Source organism: Hylobates moloch, unplaced genomic scaffold (assembly GCF_009828535.3).
Source record: "Hylobates moloch isolate HMO894 unplaced genomic scaffold, HMol_V3 SCAFFOLD_6, whole genome shotgun sequence".
Lineage (NCBI taxonomy): Eukaryota > Metazoa > Chordata > Mammalia > Primates > Hylobatidae > Hylobates > Hylobates moloch.
Window position 1 is genome coordinate 1,170,074 of NW_026652281.1, and position 25,425 is coordinate 1,195,498.

General features: G+C 61.9%; 1 protein-coding gene across 7 annotated transcripts in view; it reads left to right on the plus strand.

The window, feature by feature from the left end:
* Positions 1–25,425, plus strand: part of CBFA2T3 (CBFA2/RUNX1 partner transcriptional co-repressor 3) — a 66,752-nt gene that overhangs the window by 24,038 nt on the left and 17,289 nt on the right. For 3 of the 7 annotated variants that reach the window (XM_058440358.1, XM_032156186.2, XM_058440359.1), the window contains exons 2-5: positions 15,437–15,589; positions 18,919–18,993; positions 23,954–24,195; positions 24,465–24,554. In XM_058440358.1, the coding sequence (XP_058296341.1) occupies positions 15,469–15,589; positions 18,919–18,993; positions 23,954–24,195; positions 24,465–24,554 (528 nt within the window). In that variant the 5' untranslated portion in view covers positions 15,437–15,468. Of the gene's footprint in view, positions 1–13,941; positions 14,188–14,524; positions 14,686–15,436; positions 15,590–18,918; positions 18,994–21,859; positions 22,295–23,953; positions 24,196–24,464; positions 24,555–25,425 lie in introns of those variants that run through there. The other 4 variants (XM_058440357.1, XM_058440356.1, XM_058440360.1 and 1 more) reach the window with 4 other exon arrangements.

A 25,425-nucleotide genomic window follows, 5' to 3' on the forward strand; every position in this document is an offset into this window, starting at 1 on the left:
GCCTCCCCTGGCGCCTCATTGGTGGAAAATCCTAACAGAGGCCTCAGGTTTCCAGGGGTTTCCAGACCCTCCAGACAGCTGAGCCTTCCCTGCAGCCCCCACCACTGGGCCCTGCAGGCCCTGCACGTGGGAGGATCTTGTTCCCAGGGCTGTGCGGCCTGCCTGGCCCTGGCATCCCAGCCTCTGTGCCCTCCCTGGGGCAGGCCCTCCCCTCCCACGGTGGCACCTTTCTCCCACGGTGCCGGTTCCGCAGCCTTCAGAACCAGGTGCAGCCTCTTCCTGTGAGGTTCTCTGCTCCGCTTGTGTCTGGGGCTGTCTGTGGGACCTTCTGCTCCACACCTAAGTCCAGGCACGTGGCTGTGCCGAGGGCAGGGCCAGCTAACTCACACCTGCAGCCCGGGCCTGGGGTCAGCCGACAGCCAATCATCTCAGATTCCACCAGTTCTCCTCCTTTTTCCTTTTTCTTTTTTTCCTTTTTTTTGAGATGGAGTCTCGCTGTGTCGCCCAGGCTGGAGTGCAGTGGCAGGATCTCGGCTCACTACAACCCCTGCCTCCCTGGTTCAAGCGAATCTCCTGCCTCAGCCTCCCAAGCAGCCCTCCTTTTCTAGAAGAATCCGTGCTTCTGCGCCTGTCTAGTAACCGATACAACGTTCGCGACCCTGCCCTCCCCTCTGTTGGCCCCTCCACGCCTGTCTAGTAACCAATATGACGTTCGCGACCCTGACCTCCTCTCTGTGGGCCCCTCCTCCACCTAGCAGTCACGTCTTCACCCCCAGGGGCTGCAGCGAGGAGGGGCCTATGCCAGTGGCCAAGAGGCATTTTTAAAAATAAAACAAGGATGTGGCATAAAATAAGACTGGAAGGCAAGGAGGGAAGGCAAAGGAGCCCCCCCAACCCCCTTCCCCGCCCAGCCCACCCACCTCTCCCCAGGGGCCGCCCTTCTTCCTTACAGAGAAGCTCTGTCTGCAGATCAGACCACCTCTCACTCAGGCCGGAATGTTCTGCGGCCATCCCTGAGGTCACACAGCCCTTATTAGACAACATGCACACGCGAACACCCACCCCACGAATACGCACAGGAATACACACGCACACATACGCCAACATGTACATGTGAGTGCACACACACACGGACACACACCCATGCACACACATGAATACACACACGTATGAATACACACGCACACATACCCCATGTACACGAGTGCACACACCGACACACACCCATGCACTCGCATGAATACACACACATGAATACACAGGCACACATACACCCACGTGTACACATGAGTGCACACACATACACTGACACATGCACACACATGAATACACATGCACACACACGTACAAGTGAGTGCACACACTTACACGGACACACACCCATGCACACACACACCCACATGTACAAGTGAGTGCACACACTTACACGGACACACACCCATGCACACACAATACACACATGCATGAATACACATGCACACACACATCCACATGTATACGTGAGTGCACACATATACACGGATACACACCCATGCACACATGCACCCATGGACACCCATGAATACATACCCATGCACCCACGTACACACACGCATGCACACACGCACACACACCTGATGGATAGAGGGCACCGTGATGCTCTTGAGGGGAAGGTGGCAGGGAGTGGCCCAGAGAGGGCAAGGTTCTGACCCAGGTGACCAGCCACACAGCCCACCAGGGCCCCCGCCCACGCTGTGTCCAGCCCACGTGTCTGCTTGTTCTCTGCGCTCCTCCCTCCACGCTCCTCCCTCCACACTCCCCCCTCCACGCTCCCCCCTCCACACTCCCCTCTCCATGCTCCGTGCTGCCTGTGGAGCTCCTGAAGGAGCTGTCTCTCCTCTGAGTTGAGGTCAGACTGGAGAACTCAGTCAGATAGGCAGACCCAGGGCAGGAGGCCACCCCCCGACCCACCCATAGGCCCCCCCAGCCCCATCTCCTCCCCCGCCAGCCCCATCTCCTCCCTACCCCACACCCACGCCTCCTCCTGGCGGCACCCCCAGCACACAGATCCTCAAGCGGAAGCTTGCCTGTCTGCAGGTCAGCTGCCTCCCTTGGTGGCTTGGGGGCATGGGGACAAGAGAAGGGACCGGCCACACCCAGGACTCCCAGGGTGCCAGGGCCGGTGCTGGGCGAGGACAGCGCCCCTTCTTCCCTCCACCCCTGCCCCGGCTGGCAGCCACACCCCACCCTCACCCCGCCCCGGCAGCGGGCGGCCCAGATGGCAGGGCCGCCTCCCCCAGGGCGCTCAGGGAGTTGCTGTTGGCAGCGCAGGTCCAGCAGCTGGGCGAGGAATGTGCTTCCTTTGTGTGTGGCCACGGGGAGAACAGGCCCCGGACATCTGGGTCCCATTTGCGGCCTTTTGGGGAGCAGGGAAGATTTTTCACTCCAGCCTCTGAGCTCACCACTCTCCCCCCGCCTTTCCAGGCTTCACTCGACCGGCAGGGTGCTGTAGAAGACTAGGCCCTGGGCGCCGTCCACAGGGTGCAGGGCAGAGGGTCAGGGCACCTTTGATGGCACCTTTGATGGCTTGGGGCTCTGGGCTTAAGCCAGAGGACAGGCCCAGACTCACCCTGGTTGCTTTGAAACCACGGCAAGAGTGTGATGGCTGCGACAGCCTCCTGCCCGGCAACCACGATCACTTTTTCGGTCTAGTTGTCTTTCTGTACGTGTTTTTATTTCCAAAATAGAACCTCACGCTTTGTCGCCTTGTTGGTGTTCACTCATAGGGGATGTGAATAGAGAGCATCCCGTGACATCATTTTTGAAGGTAAACGTATCCTTGCGGCACCGCACACACAAGCGTGCAGCCCGACAGGCTCCACAAAGCATCACGTGCACACGGATAGGGGTCTGACCAACAAACGTTTTCCGACCTGCCCCCAAGGCCTCCAGTCCCCCTCTGGTCACTCCACTGTCAGGGTGGCCACCATTCCTGACCTCTAGCATCACAGAGTGTTGCTGCCTGATTCTGAATTTTGTAGAAACGGACTCTCACAGCACATGCTTTGCGGGGCCTGGCCCTTGTGTTTGTGTGAGACCGTGTGCAGTGTTGTATGTTTCTGAGACCGTGTGCAGTGTTGTACGTTTGGGAGACCGTGTGCAGTGTTGTACTTGGTGGGCCCGTCCTTTTTCCTTGCTGTATTGTATTCCATTGTGTGGCCATGCTGCAGCCTCGTGTCCCTCTACCTCGGTGCACCCTTGCTGAGGAAGTGGCCGGTGCAGCTCTGGCTCGTTGCCCTGGAGGCACATGTGTCTGTGGGTTGGCTCTTCTGCAGGTTCTGTGCCCAGGAGTGAGCCGGCTATTCCAGCAGCTGTGACTGCTCCAGTCAGCAGATACCAACAAACAGCTTTCCAAAATGAAGGTGGCCACAGTGTGACTTTCAGGTTCCTTAGTTTTGCGTCAAGTAGATAATTTATCTACCCAGCCCTCTCTGAGGAGTCATTGTATTTATTCCGTTTGTCATTCTCATAAACGATGCTGTGACGAACATCCTTGTAGATCACCGTTTGTGCACATTTCCTGAGAATGCATTCCTGAAGGTGGAATTGCTGGTCCCAGTTGAGACCCCACCACAGAGGAATGAGGTGTGGAGTAGCGGAGCACAAGTGCAGCATTGGCGTCTGAGGCCTGGTTCGGCTAGAGACGAGATGGGTCACTTCTGTTCTCCAGCTTCCCAGCCTCCCTCTCACCAGCTGTGAAATTTGATTGTTTGTCTCTCAGGTCCTTTGCAGCTCTGATATGTTGAGATTCTAAGTAGCAAAGTGTATCAGTCCGCTATCGCGGTGTAACAAGCTACCCTCAGACAGTGGCTCAAAGCAACCACCATTCTTTGGCTCACAGTTCTTTAGGTTGGCAGTTTTGGCAAGCTCAGTGGGGTGGTTGTTCTGGGCGTGGCTGGGTTTGCTGGCTGGTCTGTGGTCAGCCATGGATCAGTCCAGCTCCACCAATTGGCTGGGCCAACTCTGTCCTGCGTGCGTCTCATCCTGAGCGTGTTCACATGGGCGCTCCACAGAGGGCTGGTGGGGCTGCCTGCCACTGACATCCAGGCTCAGGATCATCTGACATCCCTTGTGCCACATCCTGCCCCCCAGCCAAAGCAAGTCCCCCGGCCAGCCCAGATCCAGGGGGCAGGGAAGTGGACCCCTCCTCTCCACCAGAAGAGCTGCAATCACATCGAAACGGCAGGGGCTTTGGCAGGGTGGGAAATCGAGGCGATTAGCAGGAAACCCACCTTGCAGGAGAGGGTCCTGAATAGCCATGACCGGCATCCCCTGCGCTCCTGCTGCAGGACAGACTCAAGTAGCTCCTTAGTCCTCAGACGCACCCCCGGGAGGGGTGTTCCTCCCACTTAATGGATGAGGGGAGCTGCTTGCTGGGCTCACACGGCAGACGGGGCAGGCCTCAATTCAAGTCCAGCCCAGGCTGTGTCCTGCAGCAACAAGCCGCCCCGTTGAACCTGCAGAGGACAGGGCCGCCAGGGGAGGCAGATGGGGGGCTTTGTCCTTATGTGCCAGTCAGCAAACCTTTATGGGGCCCTGCCATGTGCCAGGTGCTGTTCAGGGCCCTGCCCTGGGGGAGACGGGCATAAACACGAGGACCAACACAAACAGAGGCTTCAGACATTGATGAGTGGCTGGAGAAGAAAAATGGGTGATGTGGCAGAGAGCGTGGGGGCAGGGACGTGGGCAGTCAGGGAAGGCTTCTCTGAGGAGGGACATTTGCGCCAAGACCTGAATGATGAGGAGACGGCTATGCAGAGATCAAGGGAAGTATTCCAGCCGGAGCCAAGGCCCTGAGGCCGGCGAGAGGGACAGAAGTGCAGCTGGCGTGGCTGGCCAAGACTGGTGGAGAGACCCCCAGCCCACCTGTCCCCATCTGGCCCCAGGACGCACGGCACAGTTTGTCCCATCTTCTGCATTTCTTTGGCGAGCCCTGGGTTCACTTGCAGGGTGCAGTTATCCAGAGAGGCTCCTTGGTCCTCAAAAACCCATGAGGGAGGCTTTCTTCTCTCCTTGGGAAAGGAAGAGGCAAGACCAGGTCTGCCTGGAGCCACATAGTGGGTTGGGGAGGCGCGGGTGGGCCCAGCCTGCAGGCAGAGGCCGGCCTGTGCACCTTCCAACGGGGAGCCCTGGGCCGGGGTCCGGAGGGAGTTTCAGTGAGATTTTTGTCTGCTACGGTTTAGCAGCACATCTGTGACAGAAGGGACCTCTGCACCCAGGCCAGCCGAAGGGATGCCCTGGGTACCTGTTCGTGGTGGTGATGGCAGCCGGTGGGCAGTCCGGGCCCTGCCAGCCAACTCTGGGCAACAAAGCTTCCCCCACACAGCTGCGAGGCGGGAGGGGGGTCTTCACTGTGCCCCAGAGGCTCTCTGGTTGGTCCCGTTCCCCAGCACAGATGCTCACTGTTACCCATGGGCCAGCTCTGGGCACAGTGCCAAAGACAAGCCCCACCTGTGCCAGCTCCACGCGGCCGTTGCAGCTGGACAGACGGCCCGAAGTATGACAGCTGGGTGGCCGGGGCGAGCGGCCAGGCGCTCTGTTCTAGACGCTTTTCGTGAGCTCATGCACTTCATCCCTCCGTGATTCTGCGGGAATTCCATCCCCATTCCCATTTTACAGATGAGAAAACTGAGGCCAGGTTAGGAGACGGAAAAGCCAGCTCCGTTTCTGCAGGGAGAGGGCGCCTGAGGTTCCCGTTCCCTCCCTGCCCTGTCCTTCAGATCGCAAGAGATGACGTCCCCATGGCAGAGCCACAGAGGGCTTTTGAGTTTACGAAAGCCTTTTTGTTCGCTGTCACCCCACCCAAAGAGGCACCCCATCTTACCCGAGGAGAGCCGGAGACTCACACACGTTTGGGGACGGCCCCCACCCTGAGTTCACACAGTCGGTTCACACAGCGGCGCGGGAGGCGAACTGGGTTTCCTGCCACCTGGCCCCGCTCTGTTGCCATGGCAACCCCGTGACCTCCATCGTCATCACCCACAGGCCTTGGGGTTAGGGTCCCTTGTTCCTGTACGCGGCGGGAAGGGCAGCAGGGGTGAGTCAGTGGGGCCAGAGGAAGGGTCCGCCCTGGGTCAGGCCCACGAAGACCCAGAAGGGCCTGCGAGAGAAATGGGACTTGGCTCTTTGTCCCTGCAGGGGCGGGAGGGTCCGCGTAGACCGATGGCAGAGAGGGCACTGCTCCCCTGTGTTTATATGGCTGCCTATTCGCCAGGCAGGAAGGCTGGATACAAGCCAGATGTGGAGGCGACCACAGGGCAGCGCCTAAGGCTCTCGGGCCGCCTCCACCCACCCCAGATCCCCACACTTGGCACAGCCCTGGAGGCTGGGGGCGGGGGCGGGGGAGGGAGCCGCCTCCTGGTCATCCGGATACGAGGGGATTTGGGGGGGCACCCGCTGTCCTCGGGCCTGCCCAGGAGGAGCCCCACGTCCCTTCACTTTGCCTCTGTCTTGGCCTGGGAGCCCCGGGTCTGATGCTGGTCAGAGACCTTCTCAGGGCCCTTCCCAGAGTCAGCACCAAGTTCTCCTGTTTCACATGCCCCTCAGGGGCGCCGGAGAGCGGCACAGAGACCCCGCTGCGAGGGCCGCCCTGCACTGCTCACACCATCCGAAGCTCACCCCACGGCTCTTCCCGAGGTGGGAGGACACTGCCTGTCCCCAGGCCTTCAGATGACGGTGGCTCCGGAGGACACTGAGGCTGGGACTGTCTGGTCCTCAGTGAGCTGTGCCTTCCAGGTTTTCTCCGTCACCGCACAGCAAGTGTTTGCTGAGCACCTGCGATGTGGCTGGCACTGTTGTGGGCTGTGGCTGACGCAAAGGAAGCCCAGCCCTCCTTGAGCTCACCGGGAGCATCCACAAGAGAAGAAGAGGAGCAGGACAGGCGGGGGGGCTCAGCGGCAGAGCTCCAGGGAGAGCCGGTGACAGGAGGGGAGCCAGGGCGAAGGGCTGCGCGGGCTGCGGCATCACCAGGAAGCAGGCAGCCTGGGGCAAAGGCCTAAGGATGAGAGGCAGACTTGCGGGGACCTGGTGGAAGTGCATTCCCTGCAGAGACACCGCCATGCAAAGGCCTGGGGCAGGTGCAGCAAGTGACCGAGGCCCAGCACAGGTGGGTGCAGGGTAGTGTGGGTGGTGAGGCCAGAAGGGACAGCCAGGCACCAAGTGAGGAACAGCCGGGCCACTCTGGCACTGGCCAAGCAGCTGGCGAGCCACCGTGGGACCGCCGTGGACTGCTCTTGGGAAATGTGTGCTGGAGGGTGGCTCACCCCTCTGGCTCCCCAGAAAGCCAAGTGTACGGGTTTACCTTGGCCTGGGCTCACTGCACTGGATGACTGCCGGCCAAGTACAGGCTGGAATTCAGAGGCTGGGGCTCCATTCCCGGCTCTGCCCCTTACTCACTGCATGGCCGTGGCCAGTGACTTCAGGTGACCTCACGTCTCGGGGGCAGCGTGGGTGCAGGGTTGTCCATCTCCGGGGCCGTGAGGAGGTGGAAGGGCGGCCGTGGACGGATGACTCTCGTGGTCTCCTCTTTGCACATCTGTGCCTTTCCCAGAGGAAGGTGTGGGACCGTGTGATTCTGAAGGAAAATAAACAGCTGTTTAAAGCAGTGACGTTCAACGTCCCCGCCACCGTCAGGGTCACCCGGGATGCCGTGGTGTCCTCCATCCCAGCCGCCATCAGGGTCACCCGGGATGCCGTGGCGTCCTCCGTCCCAGCCGCCGTCAGGGTCACCCGGGATGCCGTGGCGTCCTCCGTCCCAGCCGCCATCAGGGTCTCCCGGGATTTGCCAGTGACTGTGACGCGTGCATTCATGTCAACCCTCACCCCCATTGCACAGATGTGGACACTGAGGCTGCCCACCCAGGTTGCAGGGCCCGGAGCCTGAGCTCAGCCCCTTAATTCTGCACTTTTATAGAGGGGCTAACTGAGGCACAGCTCTGTTCTGGGTCCAGGGCCCGTCCTGGACCTGTCCTGAGCATATCCAAGCCCGGCCTGCACCACAGCACCAGAAAGGGCTTTGCAAGGGGCCTCGCTGGGCCTCTGAGGGTCGACTTTGGGGCATCCTGGGATGAGGGGTCGGCTGGACTAACAGGAGGAGAGGCCTGGAATCCTTGGGTTGGTTGCAGGCCATGCCCTCCTCCTCCCCTGCCTGCCTGTGGTCAGCTCCAGCAAGGGCAGATCCGGTGCCCCCCCGCTCCCTGGGAGCACGTCCCAAACCCACGGAGAGGATGGGATCCAGAGCCAGGTGCCCTGGGCCCGTGCCTCAGTTTCCCCACCTGACAGCCTCTAGACCTTCGGGGGCACAAAATGAGGTAATCTGCACAAAACGCTCAGGTCAGGCCTGGCACGCAGTAGGACGCCATCACCGTGGCTGTGTTGCCTGTGCCAAGGCGTCAAGACAGGTCACCTGCGTTACCTGCCCGGCGTCCTATGCCCCAAGGCTTTTGTGAGGGCTCAAAGGAGGTTACAGCAGAAGCAGGGCTTGTTACTCCAGAGCTGGCGAGGGTGCGAGGCGGGGAGAGCCAGGAAGGTGAGTTCTTGCCCTGGTGGCCATGGGTCCTCCTCCCATGGAGGGTTCTGGAACTCCCGGGCTGGGAGCCCTGGGCTGTGGCCGTTTCCCAGCTGGGCAGGGCGGGCTGGGTGCCCCCGCGGACGGGGAAGTGATGGATGAGTGGTCCCGGCACATTGCAGGCTCCTTCCCACTCGCTCTGCCCAGCCTGGAAAGTGGCTTCCTGTCCTGGCCCATTAGTGACATTTCGCTGGGAACTGGATGTGCCGTCTGGGAAAGACACAGCCTCTCCCATGGGCCTCGGGGAGCGGCCTCCAGGGTCTGGGAATTTTCTTTTCTTTTTTTTTTTTTTTTTTTTGAAACAGAATCTCGGTCCGTTGTCCAGGCTGGAGTGCAATGGCACGAATTCGGCTCATGGCAACCTCTGCCTCCCAGGCTAAAGTAATTCTCGGGCCTCAGCCTCCTAAGTAGCTGGGATTATAGGCATGCACCACCACGCTCGGCTAATTTTTGCATTTTTAGTAGAGACAGGGTTTCACCATGTCGGCCAGGCTGATCCCGAACTCCTGACCTCAAGTGGTTCACCCACCTCAGCCTCCCAAAGTGCTGGGATGACAGGTGTGAGTCACCACATCCAGCAGGTCTGGGAATTTTCTTGATGAGTGGAGCTTGGGAGGCAGATGAGGCTGCAGCCAGGGCTGGGGGAGGAGCTGGCACCCTCTCCCTGTCCTCTTCCTTTAGACGTCTGACCAGCTGCTGCACGCCCAGACCCTTTGGGGAGAACCGCATAGAGGGAAACCCAACATCAGGGCGGACTCAGGCGTGCCCAGAGACGGGCGCATTGTGCCCGGAGCCAGTGCCTGAGCCATCCAGGGTGGGAAGGACAGGCAAAGCCCCTGCTCTGGGGCGGGGGGGACAATTAGAAGATGCCACCATCAGCCATGGGCAGGGAAAGTGAGAAGGACACTATGCAGAGGCCCAGGCCACAGAGGGAGGCCAGGAGGGCAGGTGCCTCCCCTCGGGGTTCCCAGGCTACAGGTACCCTCTGTGGCCAGTGGGGAAGGGGCAGCTGGGCCAGGTCACCTGGATCCACACCTGGCTCTCCCCCTCCTCAGCCTCTCTGTGCCTCTGTTTCCCCACTCGTAAGATGGAGAAGCGCAGGATCTCCCTCAGGGCTGTGGAAGAATCCGTGAGGACAGGGTTGGTCCTCTGTGTGAGATCCCTCCCCTCCGGACGTCAGAGCCCTTCTCATCAGACTCTGCACCTGCCACCCACCTGCCTCTGAGCCAGGGCCACAGGGAAGGGGCTGGGACCCAGATTGACCCCACCCACCCCAGCAAGAGGACCCCAGTGCTGTTCTGAGCCAGGCAGGGGTTAGGACACTTGTGTAGGCCCCGGGAGGACAGCCAGGGTGGGGACCGCAGGTGCCTTGTGCTGGGCGGCCGGGCCTCGGGACCCCTCCCCAGATTCCATGCTTTCTTCTGCACAGGCAGCGCTGGGCCTCGGGAGCTGTTTGAAAATACATGGGGGTGTCCTCGGGGACCGGGGTCCCCTTGCAGCTGACGTAGGTTTCCGGGATGCTGGAGACCTCGTTTCTGTTTCATGGGCACTTCGAGCTCTGGAAAGAAAACCCCTTGGGGTTTGAAAGATGGTCCTTAACGCTCATGCCTCAGAGGCGGCCACCCTAGGCACTACCCCAGACCCTGCACGGCGACGGGCCACCCCCCCCAGCCTCCAGTACGAATCAGCGTCCCTTTAGCCCACGTGACACCCACAGGGCTGCGCGTCCCAGCGTGGGGCTGGATGCCTGGGCCGTCCCAGCAAGGCTGAGTCAGGGTCCAAGCTGGCTGGCATCGGGACCGTTTCATCTCCTGGGGGCTCCAGGCACATGCCCTGGTGCTTCTGGGCTCTGAGACCCAGAACAAGTCACTCACCCCCTCTGGGCCTCAGTTTCCCCATCTAGAAAGTGGGTGTAGTGACAGGGCCCGCGTCATGGGGCAGCGGGTAGATGGTGCTGAGAACAGGCCTGGGGCGCCAGGTTCCTCCGTGACGTTAGCCCTTCCTGCCACTTCTCTATTCTGCCTTGAGGTACAAACCCCTTGAGACGGCTGCTGAGCCCCCGGGGTTGCCTGAGGGCCATTGCACCAGGATGCTGGGGTCTACTCTGAAGCTTTGTGCGGTTTCATTTTTCCGAGTGGTTTGATGACTTCATTCGCCTCCGTGTGTCTGGACAGGGCCGTCTTGTGGATGGAGTGGGGAGCAGGGCCAGCAAGTGGTCTTGGGGACGAAGGGATGTGGCCAGGCCTCTTCCTGTGTGGTTCGCAGCCATGGGCTGGTAGCCCACAGGGCCTCCGAGCCTCGAAGTGGGTCTGGGGAGTAGAAATGGCCCGTGGCTGAGGTGCAGGGTCTCAAAGGGGAATGGGGTGGGAAGCCAGGCACCCAGGAAGGACGAGGCTGCCCCTGTCTAGCGCTGCCTTAGCCTGGAGAGGAGCCTGCCGTTGGCCTTGGCGGAGCTGTGGGCTGGTGGGAGGCTCCAGAGACTCCCCACACTGCTTGCGGGTGCAGGGATAGAGGAGGATAATAATAGCCACCATTTTGAGTGATCGCAGAGAGTGCTGGACCCCTCAGCTGCGCACGGCCTCATCTCCATCCCCTTTGAAGAGGCAAGGAAATGGGCGGAGAGGCTGTGGCTTGCCCGAGGAAGCCAGGCCAGCAGGACTCAGCCTCCCTCTGTGGCTGTGGGGTGGACCCACCGTGCCTCCCTTCCCAGCCAGCGCCAAGGAGATGGGTGTTCAGGGCAGCCATGGGTCCCCTGCCCTGAGCAGCCGGACCCCCATGTCTGCAGAAAGCACCTGTCCTGCAAGCTGGGCAGCCCAGCCTTTCCCACCTGCCGCAGACTAGCTCTCAGCCCCGCCCCCTTCAGCCCCGCCCCCTTCAGCCCCGCCCCCTTCAGCCCCACCTCCCCTCAGCCCCACCTCCCCTCAGCCCCACCTCCCCTCAGCCCCGCCCCTGACCAGGGTGCTCCACTCACCCCACCTCCCTTTCTGCTCCCCTCCAGCCCCTAAGCGGGGGAGGGGGGAACCCAAAGAGGCATTTCCCCTGGGGGACTTCCTTTGAAGGCTACCCTGGGCGAGATGCATCCTGGGGGGCCCAGTCAAGCACAGAGACCCTGTAAACGGGTCGAACAAGAGGCAGGACCGCCGAGAGTGGGGTGACATCCTGAGGACTGAACGGGGAAGGGTGGAAGAGCTTCACGGGGGCGGGGCAGCCTCTCCTGGGGAAGTGAGGTTGAAGCTGAATCCCAGAGGGAACTAGGGGTTGTGGGGGAGTCGTGCATGGCCCTGAGCCCCACAAGGGGGGAGAGCAGGAAGATGGGTGTCATGGAGGGGGTGTGGGCTGGTGAAGCCCCATGTACAGTGGAAGCTGCTGAAACGTCTTAAGCAGGAGAGAGACGATGTGCCCCACCAGAGACGGCCCCAGCTGCTGCTGTGCAGACCTCCCGACTCCCTGCTCCCCATACCCCCACCCTGCTCCTTCCCGGGTCCCTCCTGCACCCCCACCCCGCTCCTTCCCAGGTCCCTCCTGCATCCCCACCCCCCTCCTTCCCAGGTCCCTCCTGCACCCCCACCCCCCTCCTTCCCAGGTCCCTCCACAGGTCCTGGCCAACTCCCAGGCTGTTCTCTTGGCCACAAATGCTGTTCCTCTACCTCTCCACACTCACCCCTCATCTTCTCTGAGGGTCCTTGTCACTTTCTGCTTTCTTGGGTGGAGTCTGCGCCAGGGGAGCCCCAGGAGCAGGTCCCAGCCACATGTTGCTCCATGAGCCTTGGCCTGGTTTCCTTGTGTGCTAGGCGGGGCGTGGGGACCTCCCCATCATCTTCCTATCACCTGGCCTCCTCCACGTGTACAGAGGAGGAAAGTGAGGCTCAGAGAGGGGAAGAGGCTCTCCCTAGGACACACAGCCAGGAGCACTTAAGCAGGATTCAAGACACCCGTGAGGTCCCATCACCTGCACAGCTGCCTCCACACAACCCGGGGTGGGGCCCAGAGAACAGAGGGGAGGACACCACCAGCTCCCAGGGTGTTCCTCAGGCACGGGGCCTCCTGCCCCTGTAGCCTCTGTTCAGCCTCAGGTTTGAATCCCAGACCTGCTGCCTCTTTGCAAGTACCCTGAGGTCTAAAAGGAAGCGAGCGTGTTGATGACAAGCAGGGACTTTGAAGTCCTGCAGAGCCCTGGCCCTGTGGGGGCAACACCAGGTCATGGTTCCGATCCAGACCCGCAGCACACTCGCGGTGTGACCTTGGGTAGATGACTTCACCTCTCCGAGCCTGGTCCCTCCTAGTAAAATGGGCTGATGGCAGCATCAGTCGCAGAGGGTCCTGGTGAGGGTGCAATGAGTCATCAGTATCTGTAGAGCACTGAGAAGGGTCTTCCTGCAGTGAGCCTCTGTCCAGGTCTCTGAAGTAAAGGGGCGGCCTCCTGTTCTGCCCAAAGGGAACCACACGAAGTCCCCGACTGCTCCGGGCGCCGGCAGGGCACTGTCTGTTCTGGCTTCGGGATCCAGAGTGTCACGAGCATGCAGGTGGTGGCCATAAGCCCTTGTTGGATGACGGCTGTGGCGACTCCTTGCACCGTAGCATGACGCCCCAGCGGTCTCCTGGCCACCCTCTCCACCTTAGGAACTGTGGCGTGTCCATCCATCCTACGAGCGCCCGTCCAGCGCCCGGTGCCAGCTCCCCAGTGGGGCTCTCTGCATCCACTTCTGTTTTATTCGAGTCTCATGGCTCAAATGTAGCTGCCTCCATGGGAGGGCTTTGGAAAGTCCAAACAGGGGGCATCCCCGTGTCCTGGACCCGTGTCCCCAGAGCCAGCCTGGCGTTTGAAGCTCTCAGCCGCATCCCTGCCTGCTCCCTTCTGGGCATGCCCAACCCACGCTGGCCCAAGGGCAGCCTGGTCTGAAAGAGCTGACCCCCACAGGAACGCCCGCCACAGGAATGCCCGCCACAGGAACGGCCCACCACGTTCGCCTTCTTTGGTTGTCACCAGGGACTGGCCACCGGCCCTGCAGCCAGGCAGTGTTGACGGCCCCCACAGCTGTGGCCGCATGTGTGCCCAGCCATCAGCCTCCAGACAGGCGGGTGGCCAGGAGGGGCAGGGCGCCCCGTGGGAGGGAGGCCAGCGGCTGTGCGGAGGGAACAGCAGGTGCCGCGAGGCCTGTGGCTGTTTACTGGCTGCTTCCTCCCCACACTGCTCCCCACAGGCCCAGCAGACGGGGCTGCTCCACTCCTGCCTGGCGCACCAGGGGCTGGTTAGAGCCCAGGCGCCACTGCCCTGAGATGTTAGGCAGGACCTCAGCATCTCTGAACCTGTCTGCCCCTCTGTAAAAGGAGCCAGCGGCAAGAGGATCAGGAGAGGTTTGCGCCATATTTGGCATGTGATCACTGTAGAAGTCATTTATCTGTCACCTTCCACAGAGGCCGCGTGGCCGTGGCCCTGGGTGGATCTCTCCGTCTGATGATGCTGCTAGGGCCCCGGGAATGGGGAAGGGGCAGAAGCAGGGGCAGTGCCCACAGTTGACTAATAACACGACAGACACCAGCCCCCAACTGTGGCCTCACCTGCTTCATGCCCCAGGCCATGGGTAAGACCCACAGGTGTTAGCAGGAGGAGGGTGCAGGGCAGTCGTGGGTGAGACCCACAGGTGTTAGCGGGAGGAGGGTGCACTGCAGTCCAGTATTTAGCAGACTGAGGATGCCCACCTTGCTGCTCTAAGCCGCTGAAGCCCCCGAAGTCTCAGCCACGGATCCCAGGTCTTTCTGCCTTGCTTTGGCGCTGGCTGACTTTGCCTTAAGAGAAATGGGGAGGTCCAGGGGCTTACACCCGCATCCCCTGCAGAAAACGCCGCAGACAGTGTACTGGCTTGGCCTCCTGGTGTCTGTGCTGCAGCCCTTCGGTTAACCTGGAAGCCTCGTCTGCAGGCCCTGCTCTCTGGGTGGCGCAGGGGGGCTTAGTGCCCCCCAGTCCCGGCCCCCCAGCGCCTTGAGTTTTTTCCTGCCGTCTCCGCACACCGCTGGCCCTGGGTAGAGCTTCTCAGACTTCAAGGAGCCTCAGACCACGAGGGAATCTTGTTCAGCTGCAGGTTGTGATGAATCAAGTGTCCTGGCATTACCACCTGCGGGGGGCTGCACTCAGCACGGCCAGGCCTCGGTCATCCTGAAGTCAACGCCGCCTCTGTCTTGGCTGTCCTATGAATCACCAGGGCAGAAGACGGTTAAAATAGAGGTTTTGCCGCCCTAGATGGGCTGCCTGCCAGCCTCTCCCTGGGCAGACACCGTCCCCCGCCCCCCAGCCTAGGGGAGCCTTTTAGCATCTGAAAGTGGAAGGGACTCGTAGAACCATGGCTTCTGGGGCCCGGACCAGCAGCAGCCCCACCGGGGAACATGCCGGAAGTGCAGATTCTGGGTCTCAGCCTGACCTGCTGAATCAGAACTGGGGGGAGAGGCTAAGGTCTGTCCGAACACCCCCCCGGGGGATGCTCATGGAGGGGGGAGCAAGGCACCGCGGCCTCGGGGCACTGTCCCCTCCCTGGTCTGTAGAAGCCTCAAGCCTGGAGTGAGGCACGGCTCTCCCAGGGCCGCCACACACCGAGGGCCCCAGCTCCAGCCTGGCCGGCCACCTGAGATGAGCTGGCGCAAGCCCCTCCTCCGGCCTGGTTCTGCCCCCGTCATCCTGCAGGTGGGACGTCAGCCACCTGTCAGGACACCTGGGGCAGACTGCCCCAGCGCTGGGCAGACACTCAGTGGGGCCTTAGCTGGGAACCGTGGGGCTGCGGGCACCGGCCTCTGCACTTAGCGTGCTTCACCGAATCTCTCTTTCTCCTTTGGTCGCAGCCCCAGTGGACAGGAAGGCTAAGGCCTCAGCGATGCCGGACTCCCCAGCGGAGGTGAAGACGCAGCCCCGGTCCACACCCCCCAGCATGCCGCCCCCACCGCCTGCCGCCTCCCAGGGGGCCACACGCCCCCCTTCCTTCACGCCACACACACGTAAGTAGCCCCCACCTGGCAGCTGAGGGCCAGGTGTTTCAGGGGAGCCCCTCGTGTTGTTTGAAATTCTGAGCTTCCTGCCCGGAGCCGGTGGGCACCTGCTGTGAGCCCTGAGTGTGAGGCGCTCATGTGGCCCAGAGCCCAAGCTGGGCCGATTCAAATCCCAGCTTCCCGGCTTCCCAGTGTGTAGCTCTGGGCCACGTCCTTGCCTTCTGGGGGGCCTGGGCTTCCTCTTCTGCAGTGCAGGTCCTCCCAGGGCTGTGGTGGGGCCAGGTGAGCCCACACAGGCCTTGCACCAGGGCCGGCCGTGGGTCAAAGCCGGCCGCTGTGCCTCAGGCTCCTGCCTCGTCCTGCAGGCCTAGGGATGCCAGGCTCATCCAGAGGGAATGTGGAACTCGGATGGGGTCAGGGGCTTCCCCAGGGTCACACAACAGGTCACCTGCGTACAGGCCCCATGGAGGGACCACAGAGGCGGCTCTGGCCTTGGAGGGGCTCAGATCCCAGGAGCTCCACAGCAGGGCTGAGCACAGGGGCCAGCGTGGGGGCCTCGGCACAGGAGGCCGGAAGGGCGGGACCTCGAGAAGCTGTCAGGCCTTGTCTTGCTGGCCCTGGGCAAGGGGTTGGCCATGCTTGGCGCACAGAGCTGCCAAGAGTGTGGGGAGCTCTGGGAGGCTCCACTCTGTGGAGTGCCTGGGAGGCTGTGGGGCAGGGAGCAGCCAGTTCTCATCACAGTCACCCCCAGAGCCCTGGCTTTGAGGACAGACATTGGTGCTCTGTGGCCCAGTTGCTGGGCTGGTGGAGTGGCAGCATCCCTGCCCTCAAGGCCGGGGCTCAGGAGTGCATCTCAGTGTCTGCAGGGAGACTCCATGTGCCACATTCAGAGGCCAGAAGGCCCTGTACCTGGGGGACCCTCCCCAGGCTCTGAAACTCAAATGAAGCCCCTCTCTGGGGGAGGAGCCTGAGACTTCCGTCCTGCTGACCCCGGGTCCCCCACAGGCCAGGAAGAGCTGCTTCCTCAGTCCCTTTATGTCACGACTGTCCCCAGAGCACCGGGTGGCTATAGGCCAGGCCTGGCTCCCTTCCTGGCTCTGCCCCTGAGGCCGGGGGCCTGCTTCGCCGAGGGCTTTGGCCGTCATCTCCTCTCCATCGGGAAAGAGCACTGGCTGTGGGGTCAGGCAGCAGATTTGCAGCCCTGTTTGTAGGATGTTGGCTCCGAGTCAGCCTCCTGACTTGGTTGGGGAATGGGGTGGCCCAGCAATGGCGTGCCCCCAGGTGTGCCGCCCCGAGGCAGGTACAGCTGGAAATATGCCCAGCACTCAGTAGGAGCCAAACAGCCTAACGCCTACTCCCTGCACCCACGGGGGCGTCCACGTGTCACGGAGCCTGTACTGGGGGCCGGCCCTGCCTCGGACAGTCAGGACGCCGCACTCACGATTTTGCAGGTCCTGGAGGACGGCAGGCCCAGCGTGCAGGTCCTGGCTCTGCGGAGCTGGCCACGGTTTCTAGTGAGAGGTTGGCTGGGCTTTTTCTCACGTGTCCTTGTCACATGACGATGTGGCGGGGCTGGGATCACCCTTCCCTCTCTTCCGGAAGAGTCCTCCCGTCTGGTACGAACCAGGGGCCATCTCTCCACCAGGCAGCTTGTGGCCACACCGAGCCCACGTAGGTAGAGAGGGGAGACCCCTGGTGTGTTGAATTCGCAGCACACCCCCCGGTCCGTCCTGGGGGAGGCAACGCTCAGGGCGGACCACAAGAGACCCGGCCGTGGGTGCAGTGCCTAAAACGCCCGCTCCACAGACAACCTCAGGCCCCAGTATCGGGGACAAATGCCGTGGGCTGAGCCTGGTTCCCCAGACCCTCAAGGCTGCGTCTCCCCCACCTGCTCTTCCCTGGGGACCAGCAGCCTCTGCTTCGAAGGTGCTGGTCTAATGCTCCTGGCTGGAGGTGGGTTGGGATCAGCGGAGCCTTGGGCTCTGCTTCCGGAGACCTGTGAACGGATGTGAGGGCAGCCGGCATGCCTGGGGCTGGGGTCCTTCCCGCCCCCTCCACTGTCAGCCCGCCTTGGGGTCATGTTTCTGGGGTGAGGTCCCAGCTGGTTTAAGGAGCACGAAGGTTATGAAAGAGATAAGCAGGTGCTTTTTCTTTTTCTAAGCCCGTGCTTCAGTCCCAGCGGGCTGTCAGGAGCATCAGTCTGAGGCTCTGGCCACCCCTGAGGTGGCCTCAGATTCATCCCCTAATCCACACAATTCCCTGAAAGCCAGGTGGTTGGCCGCACCCCTGCCCCTGGCTGGTGGGTGCCCTTGAGGGGCCACAGCTCAGCTGCAGAGCCTTGCCGGGAGGCTCCTCCCCAGGAACTGGCCTCTGAGCCAAGCTGATGGGAGACTGAGCCTGAACGGAGACTTGAGGGCCGAAGTTTTTCTTTCCTAGTGACTGCCCTGGGTGCAAATTCATCTTGGAGTTGAAGCTAAGATGCTGCTGCGGGGCTGGGGGGTGGGGGGAAGGAATATAAGGAGCAGGGACCCAGACCAAGCTTCTCTAAAGCTGGGAGGACCCTTAAAGGGCTAAGGCTTTATCCTGCCCTTGATTACCCCCATGACAGAGAACTCACTACCCGTGTTTACTATCGCTACAGCCTGTCTTCCTGTGGCCTTTGCCACTAACTTCAGCTCGGACAAATTCAATCTTTCTTTCTTTTTTTATATAGTAGAGTTTGGGTCTTCCTACGTCGCCCAGGCTGGTCTTGAACTCCTGGTCTCAAGCGTTCCTCCCACCTTAGCCTCTCAAAGTGCTGGGATTACAGGCGTGAGCCACTGCGCCCGGCCGAATCTTTCTTCCTGTTTAGTGCTTCCTCCTCCAGCGCTGGCCCAGGGCTTTGTTTTAGAGACTCCAAGCTGAGACTCAGGTCACTTTTAGGACACACGGCTTCGGCCCAGGTGCCTGAGAATGGTGCTGACGGGGTCACAGGGGCCTTCTGGGAAGAGGAGGTTGAAAACGGGGGGCCCCGCCCCTGCTCATAGAGAAGCCGCAGTTCTTGTAGACCCTGGAACAGTCCTGCCAAAACGGCCCTTAGGGATCAGCCACTCTCAGAGAAGGAAACCGAGGCTCGGAGACCGGAGTGGCCTGGCCCCAGGTGGTGACAGAGCCCCATCAGAAAATCACTCTGAGAAGCAGGAAACGTCGGCCCGGGCGCCCCTGAGGGCGGAGTCTCCTGCCCACACCCCCACCAGAAATCACTCTGAGAAGCAAGAAAAGGCGGCCAGGTGCCCCTGAGGGCGGAGTCTCCTGCCCACGCCCCTCCTGACAGCGTGTTCTTCTTATTTTGCTTACAGATCGAGAGGACGGGCCTGCGACGCTGCCCCACGGCCGTTTTCATGGCTGCTTAAAATGGTCTATGGTCTGTCTCTGTAAGTAAAATAACAAAAACCGCAAGCCTCCCCGGAGGTCTTCACCGCAGCACCCTCAGCCGGCCCAACACTGCTGCCCTGGGGGCGCTCGGCTCTCCTCCACGGCCTCCGCACCCTCAGTGTTGCCTCTGTTGTGTTGGTCCTGCCTCCTTAGGGAGAAGAAGGCACAGGAGGGCAGAGCTGCCAGGTCCCTGCATCCCACAGACCCTCCGCTCCAAGCCGCAGGGCCTTAGGCAGGAGCAGAGCCTCTCTGAGCTCTCCTTCCCCAGCAGCAAAACATGGCCAATGGGGCTGACTGCGAGCGCCGAGGGGAGGGGCGAGACACCGTCCCTGGCCAGCCTGTAGCTCAGCCATTGCTAGGGCAGACCCCACCTTCCCGGAGTCCCAGCTGCAACTCTTCCTGCCAGGGTGACCTTGGCCAGGTACCACCCCCCCGTGCCTCAGTTTCCCCACCTGTAAAATGGAAGTCATCACGGCCCCTAGTGCCAACGGCGATCTCCAGGAGCCATGAGATGATGGGGCCGGGCACACGCTGGGAGCTCAGTGGGCTTGAGTCACCAGCAGACGTTTCTGTCGACCTGTGTGGCCCATGGCAGGCGCTCAGGGAGCACGGGCTCTTTCCAGGCGGTGTTTAGAGTTTTTGTCAACCAGTGACTGCAGCCATGCTTGAGCCCATCAGACAGCTCCGGTCCATCACTACCAGCCAGCCTGGCCCAGGTGTGGCTGCCGCGGCACTCCCGGCTCTAAGAACGAGGGCGGCAGAACAACTGTGCGTTGTTTCTGTTGCACAGGGCTGTCCTTGTTACAGCCGTTATTCTGTGATGGGCCTGGCCGTGCACCCGTGCCTGGCATGCGGCTCCTGGACAGTGGCCGTTGTCACCCACTGTGTGATCTTATGGATGGTAAAGTTGGTGAATCTCAGCTCCTGCAGCCCCCACAGCAAGGAGCAGGGGTGACAGGAGGGGCTGCCTTAGGGCGCCTCTGTCGCATCTGACCCCCCACCAAGGCTCTGAGGCTGGGGGAGCCACAGGGGTGCTCGCATGTGCCCCCAAACCTCAGCTGGGGACACGTGTGCGGTCTAACTTAGTAACACACCTGTTGCGGGAATGAAAGCACTTGTGCCGGGGTTATTTTTGGCGTCTCTTTAGCTGCTGAGACTGCCCAGCAGCGCGGGAGGGAGTGCGCGGGCAGGCGAGGGCAAGCAGGCCGCCGGAAGGACCAGGCACCCAGGGCAAGGCTGGTAAGCACACCTAAGGGAGGGCCAGGCCCAGGCCGGCCGGGACGGTGGGCAGGGGCCCCGGCGTGCACCGTGGCGCGTCTGAGAAGCCACTGGAAGGTCCGCAGTCCTGAGGACAGTCCCGTCTGTCCTGGAGAAACCAGCCTCCTGCTGTGGTGCGGTCTCCCATGGTGACGGGCCGTCTCCTGGCCTTGCTGGGTGACCGCAAGTGGCTGTCCTCAGTCTTGACGGGGTGTGTGTGTGTCAGAGTCCACCGTGTGGCCAGATGGAGCTCACCAGTGAGAGGGAAACAGCAGCGCGGTGGGGTCCTCCGGACAGAGCCTCAGAGGGCGAGAGACCAGGGGCTGGGTGCATCCTGCGTCAGTGTCCACTGTTCCCCTAGAGGAGGGAAAGCCCCAGAATATAACGCCGTTATCGGTGCCGCGCACTCCAGAGGGGCCTGTGCATCCATCCTGAACCCAGGAGGGCGCTGCTGAGACCATTCAAGTCAGGGGCGCAGACAGGCTCCCCCCTGTGCAAGTTGCCCCGGTTGAGGGGAGCAGCCGCTCAGAACACCGTGTGGAGGTTCGCGGCCCCAGCAACAGAGATGTCTCAATTCTGCAGCCACCCCATAGGAAAGGCCGAGGCGCGCCTGCACTCAGGTTTTGTGCCGTATCTGACCTGCAGTTAGCGGTTTCCAGAATTCCATAGGCCGTTTATTGCCAACAGCCTCACAGAACACCCAACCCATAAAACCAGTCAGGACGGAGCGACCCTGGGGGCCTGACTTGCGCAGCGCAGGAGAGGCTGGGGAAGCCCAGGTCAGGCCTGAGCGACTCTGGCTGGGGACACAGTACAAAGGAGGTCAGTGCCGTGCTGTCCTGTGGTCCCTGGAGCCCCACTTGGAACTCCAGGATGGGCTGGGAGTCATTTGCAAATGAAGAAACCGAGGCTAGGCGCCGAGTCTGACTCAGGGCACGTCTGGGCCTGGCGGCCGGTCCTCACTCCTAACCAGGGCGGCTTCCCCCAGCCCTCGAGGGCAGGGCTGTGTCTGTCTGGACGTCCTCACCACGCTGGTGTGTCTGAGGGCCTCTGCGGCGTCCTCCGCCCTCCTGGCCTCCCACAGCCCCTGCAGCGGATATCTGTGAGGCCCAGGCTGGAGCGAGAGCAGGGTGAGCGCTGGGCCCCGGGGGAGGCCGTCGTTGTGGGCACATCTGTTCCCCCCGCTCCACCAAGAACATCCTGAGCACAGGGCCGGCCTCACCCCTGTGCCGCTGTGCCCAGCGCTGGCTGCTCGGTGCGTGGGGTCTGCCAGGGACGGGAGGCAGTCTCGGGGAGCCGGGCCACCCTGCTGTGTGTCTTCGGTTCCTCGGAGCCCATCTGCCACGTGGGATGTGTGTGATAACCGCGCAGCCTGTGTGTGCGCAGGTGCAGAGCCAGGCTCGGGCCACAGCGCAGCTCCCTGACCCGGAGGCGCCTCGCAGGTGCCGCTAGACGGCGGGTCGGGAAGGTGGGAGCCTCAGGCGGCTTCTGGGGAGGTGGAGTGGAGGAAGCCGATGGCGGCCACCTGAGGGTTACTGAAGGAACAGTTAGAGAGGCCTGACCCCTCAGAAGGGCCTTGCTGGAGGTACGGGCTGGTCAGTCGCCCTCTGGAGGGTGTGGCCCCTTCCCGTCCAGGCCTGCAGGAGGGGGTAGAAAGGGAGGCCTGGCCTAGCTGGAGCCCCAGCTGTGGGGACGCAGCCCAGGAAGGGGGGCCGGCATGTGGGCCCCCACGTCCCATGTTCCCTCCCGTCCAGGCAGAGGCCACAACACTCAGCAGGGGTCACCTCCCAGGGCCCAGGTAAGGACGGCCAGAGCTGGCCTGATCTGAGGGGTACACCAAGACCCCCCACCATCCAGGGCACATGAAGTAAACAGCTGGTGCCTACCGGCTGCCCAGGAGGAGCCACTGCACCAGCCCAGCCCAGCGGCATCTGCATCCTGGGGAAAGGGTTTTCGTCTCCTCCTCGGCACACACAGACCCCGCCAGGCCTCAGCCACAGGCGCGAACACCCGGCTGGAGCCTCGGAGGAATTCGGCCCTGAGGTAGCAGGTGGCTCTGAGCTGCCCCCCCAACCCCCAGACCCACACTCTCAGCACGGGTGAGGGGTGGGGCCCCTGGAGAGGGGCACTCAGGGCCACAGTGGAGCAAGAGAGACGCGCATTTACGTCGTAGCCGTGCGTGCGTGTGTGCATGTGTTCACATTGTGTGCACACGTGTACGTGTGTAAGGGTGGGGGGGGTGAGTGGAGGCAGGGAAATGGAGGGCTCACTCTGGGGGCAGGGGAGTTGGTACCCTGTGTAGGGAGCGTGTCCTCGTGCAGGAGGCGGGAGCCAGCCGTGAGTGTGTGTGGGGCTTCGGTCCTCCTGACAGCAGGAGCTAGCCAGGTCTTCAGGCCTCCCAGAGGCATCTGGTCCCTCTCCCCTGTCAGCAAGGGACTTGGGAGCCCTGTGACCTCTGACCTGTCTGCAGAGCGTGGAGGTCACCCCTCAGGCTCCTGAGGCCAAGGGCACAGGGTGCAGGTGTCCCAGGCACAGGAGGGCTGCCCTGGCCTTCTTGCAAGAGGCTTGGCCTTAGCTCTGTCACCTGAGAAAAGGGGTGAGGCCCGGCCCTGGGACTTTCCATAGCAGCCCCATGTGTGCCAGGCCCCTGGAACGCTGACCCCAATAGCAGGGCCAGCCAGGCAGTCACGTCTCAGTGGCCAACAGGCGGCCCTGCAGCGCGCTCATCAGCTGTTCCTTATGTCACCTGCTTGTCCTCAACATGCGCTGGCCTGTGTGCACGTGCATCTGCGTGTCCAGCCACCAGGGGCAGGAACCCACCCAGTGTGCCCTAGCTCTTCTGCCTCCTGGAACCCCATTAGCAGGCGTTGGGGCTGTGTGCAAATGAAGGCATTGCTCACGGCTGGGAGTCACCTGTCTGGGACATTGCTCAGGCCTGGGAGACACTTGTAGGAGGGACATTGCTCAGGGTGGGAAAGCACCTGCAGGGGACGTCGCTCAGGGCTGGGAGATGCCTGATTGGGGTGGGGGTATTGCTTGGGAACATCACGCCAGAGGTGATGGAAGCTGGCCTTCCAGGGGGATGAGCGACTTCTCGTTTTCCAAGTCTCCTGTGCCTTCAGAAAGTGGGAACTGAGCCGTCAAGCCCCCAATGTGTGGAGAAGCCCCTCGCTCCCTGTTCACCGTGAAAACCTGAGCCAGCCTGGTGGGGTCAGTGTCTCCCAGGCCAGGCGTAGGGGCCACACCCCTGCTGGGTGTGAAGGGCCTGACTTCAGCCCCAGAGCAAGTCCCAAGGGTGGTGCCAGGCAGGAGAAGCCACACTCAGAACGCAGTCACTCCACAGCCACCACCATTGTGGGTGCCATCCCAGCCCTTACCCACTGGGGACCTGGGGCAAAGAGGCTTTACCTCCCTGGGAATCCATTTCCAGGTCTGTAAGGGGGTGTGTGTGACCTCTCAGAGCAGGCTGGAAGGACAGACGGTCAGCCTGCAGAGGTCCGGCTCAGATGCTCTGGGCGGGCCCAGGGCTCCCGCCGTCATCCTCAGCACTACTGTTCTTGTGTCTCATCATTGTCGCCGTCACTATTGACATTGTCACCTTGGTCGCTGCTGCCCTCACTGTCACCGCCGTCTGGGTTGTGTTGTCACCATCACCTTTGTGTCCTCGTGTCCCTCGCCCTCACACCCGCTTCCCTCCTGCAGTGATGAACGGCAGCAGCCACTCGCCGACAGCCATCAACAGTGCACCGTCCACACCCAACGGCTTCAGCAATGGCCCGGCCACCTCGTCCACGGCCTCCTTGTCCACACAGCACCTGCCCCCGGCCTGCGGGGCCCGGCAGCTCAGCAAGCTCAAGCGTTTCCTCACCACACTGCAGCAGTTTGGCAGCGACATCTCCCCAGAGATCGGGGAGCGCGTGCGCACGCTGGTGCTGGGCCTGGTGGTGAGTTGGGCAGGGGCAGCCGGGGCCTTGGGATGTGCATATTCCCTCCGTTTAATGAGGATGCAGCCACAGCCACTCCTTACGTGGGCACCATGCTGACAACCGGGCGTGGACCCGCTCCCACGATGCCACCTGTGCCCCCCCAGGCCGTGCCCACCTCCTGGGCTGCCTGCCTGCCTCCCACATGGAGCCTCCTCCTCGGGCACGGGCGGGTCGGCGCTGGCTCATGCCGAGCGCTGCTGATGTCAGGTGGGTTTTCTCCCCTGCAGAACTCGACACTGACGATCGAGGAGTTTCATTCCAAGCTTCAGGAGGCCACCAACTTCCCTCTGCGGCCGTTTGTCATTCCCTTCCTGAAGGTAATAGCAAACCCATCCTCCGTGCTGCAGAGGCCTCCCTAGAAGGCCCCTAATCCCATTCCTTGCCAGTGTGGATAGCGGTGGACAAGGGGGAAGGGGCTTATGTGGCCAGGTAAGCAGGTGGATGAAGAGGTGTCAGGCATCGATCTTGGCCAACCTGGGACCCTGTGGTACCCTAGGGGAGCACTGCTGACTAGTCATGATTGATTCCTCCTAGTTAAGGCCTGAAAACTGGTTGCCAGACCGGATGATTAGTCAGCCACTAAATCCAGCGCAGGACAGAGCTGTCCGGTTCGGCTCTGGTTGCTGTTGGCCGAATGTGCTCGCTCACTCCACAGGTGATTTTTGAGCACTAACGACGTGCCAGTGTGGGGCGAGTCTCGGGGACAGGGCCCAGGACGTGCAGCAGGTCCCTGCTGGAGCCAGCACCCTGGGGTGGGAAGGCGCTCGGCCCACAGCCACTGTCAAATCTGCAGCTGTACGTCTTGGAGAAATACTCCGAACGTCCCTTGCATGGAGGCGTGTTGGTGAGGGCTGAGGATGAGGGCGGAGCTGGTGCAGAGCCAGCCCAGGCTCTTCCAGACAGCAGGAACTGCACGTGCAAAGGCCCTGAGGCATGAGGCGCCCGCTGTGCTTGAGGAACAGCAGAGGGGTCAGTGTGACTGGAACAGAATACATGGGGCAGAGAGAGCAGAGGTGAGGGCGGGAGGCGGTGGACAGGCGGAAAGGGGCTTATGTGGCTGTGTAGGCAGATGGATGAAGAGGTGTCAGGTGAAAGCAGGTCAGATGGTCACACCCTGATCAACCATGGACCAGGGTGGCAGCACGCAGGGCTTGTCAGCTATGCAGGCTCTCAGCCCAGCCCAAAACT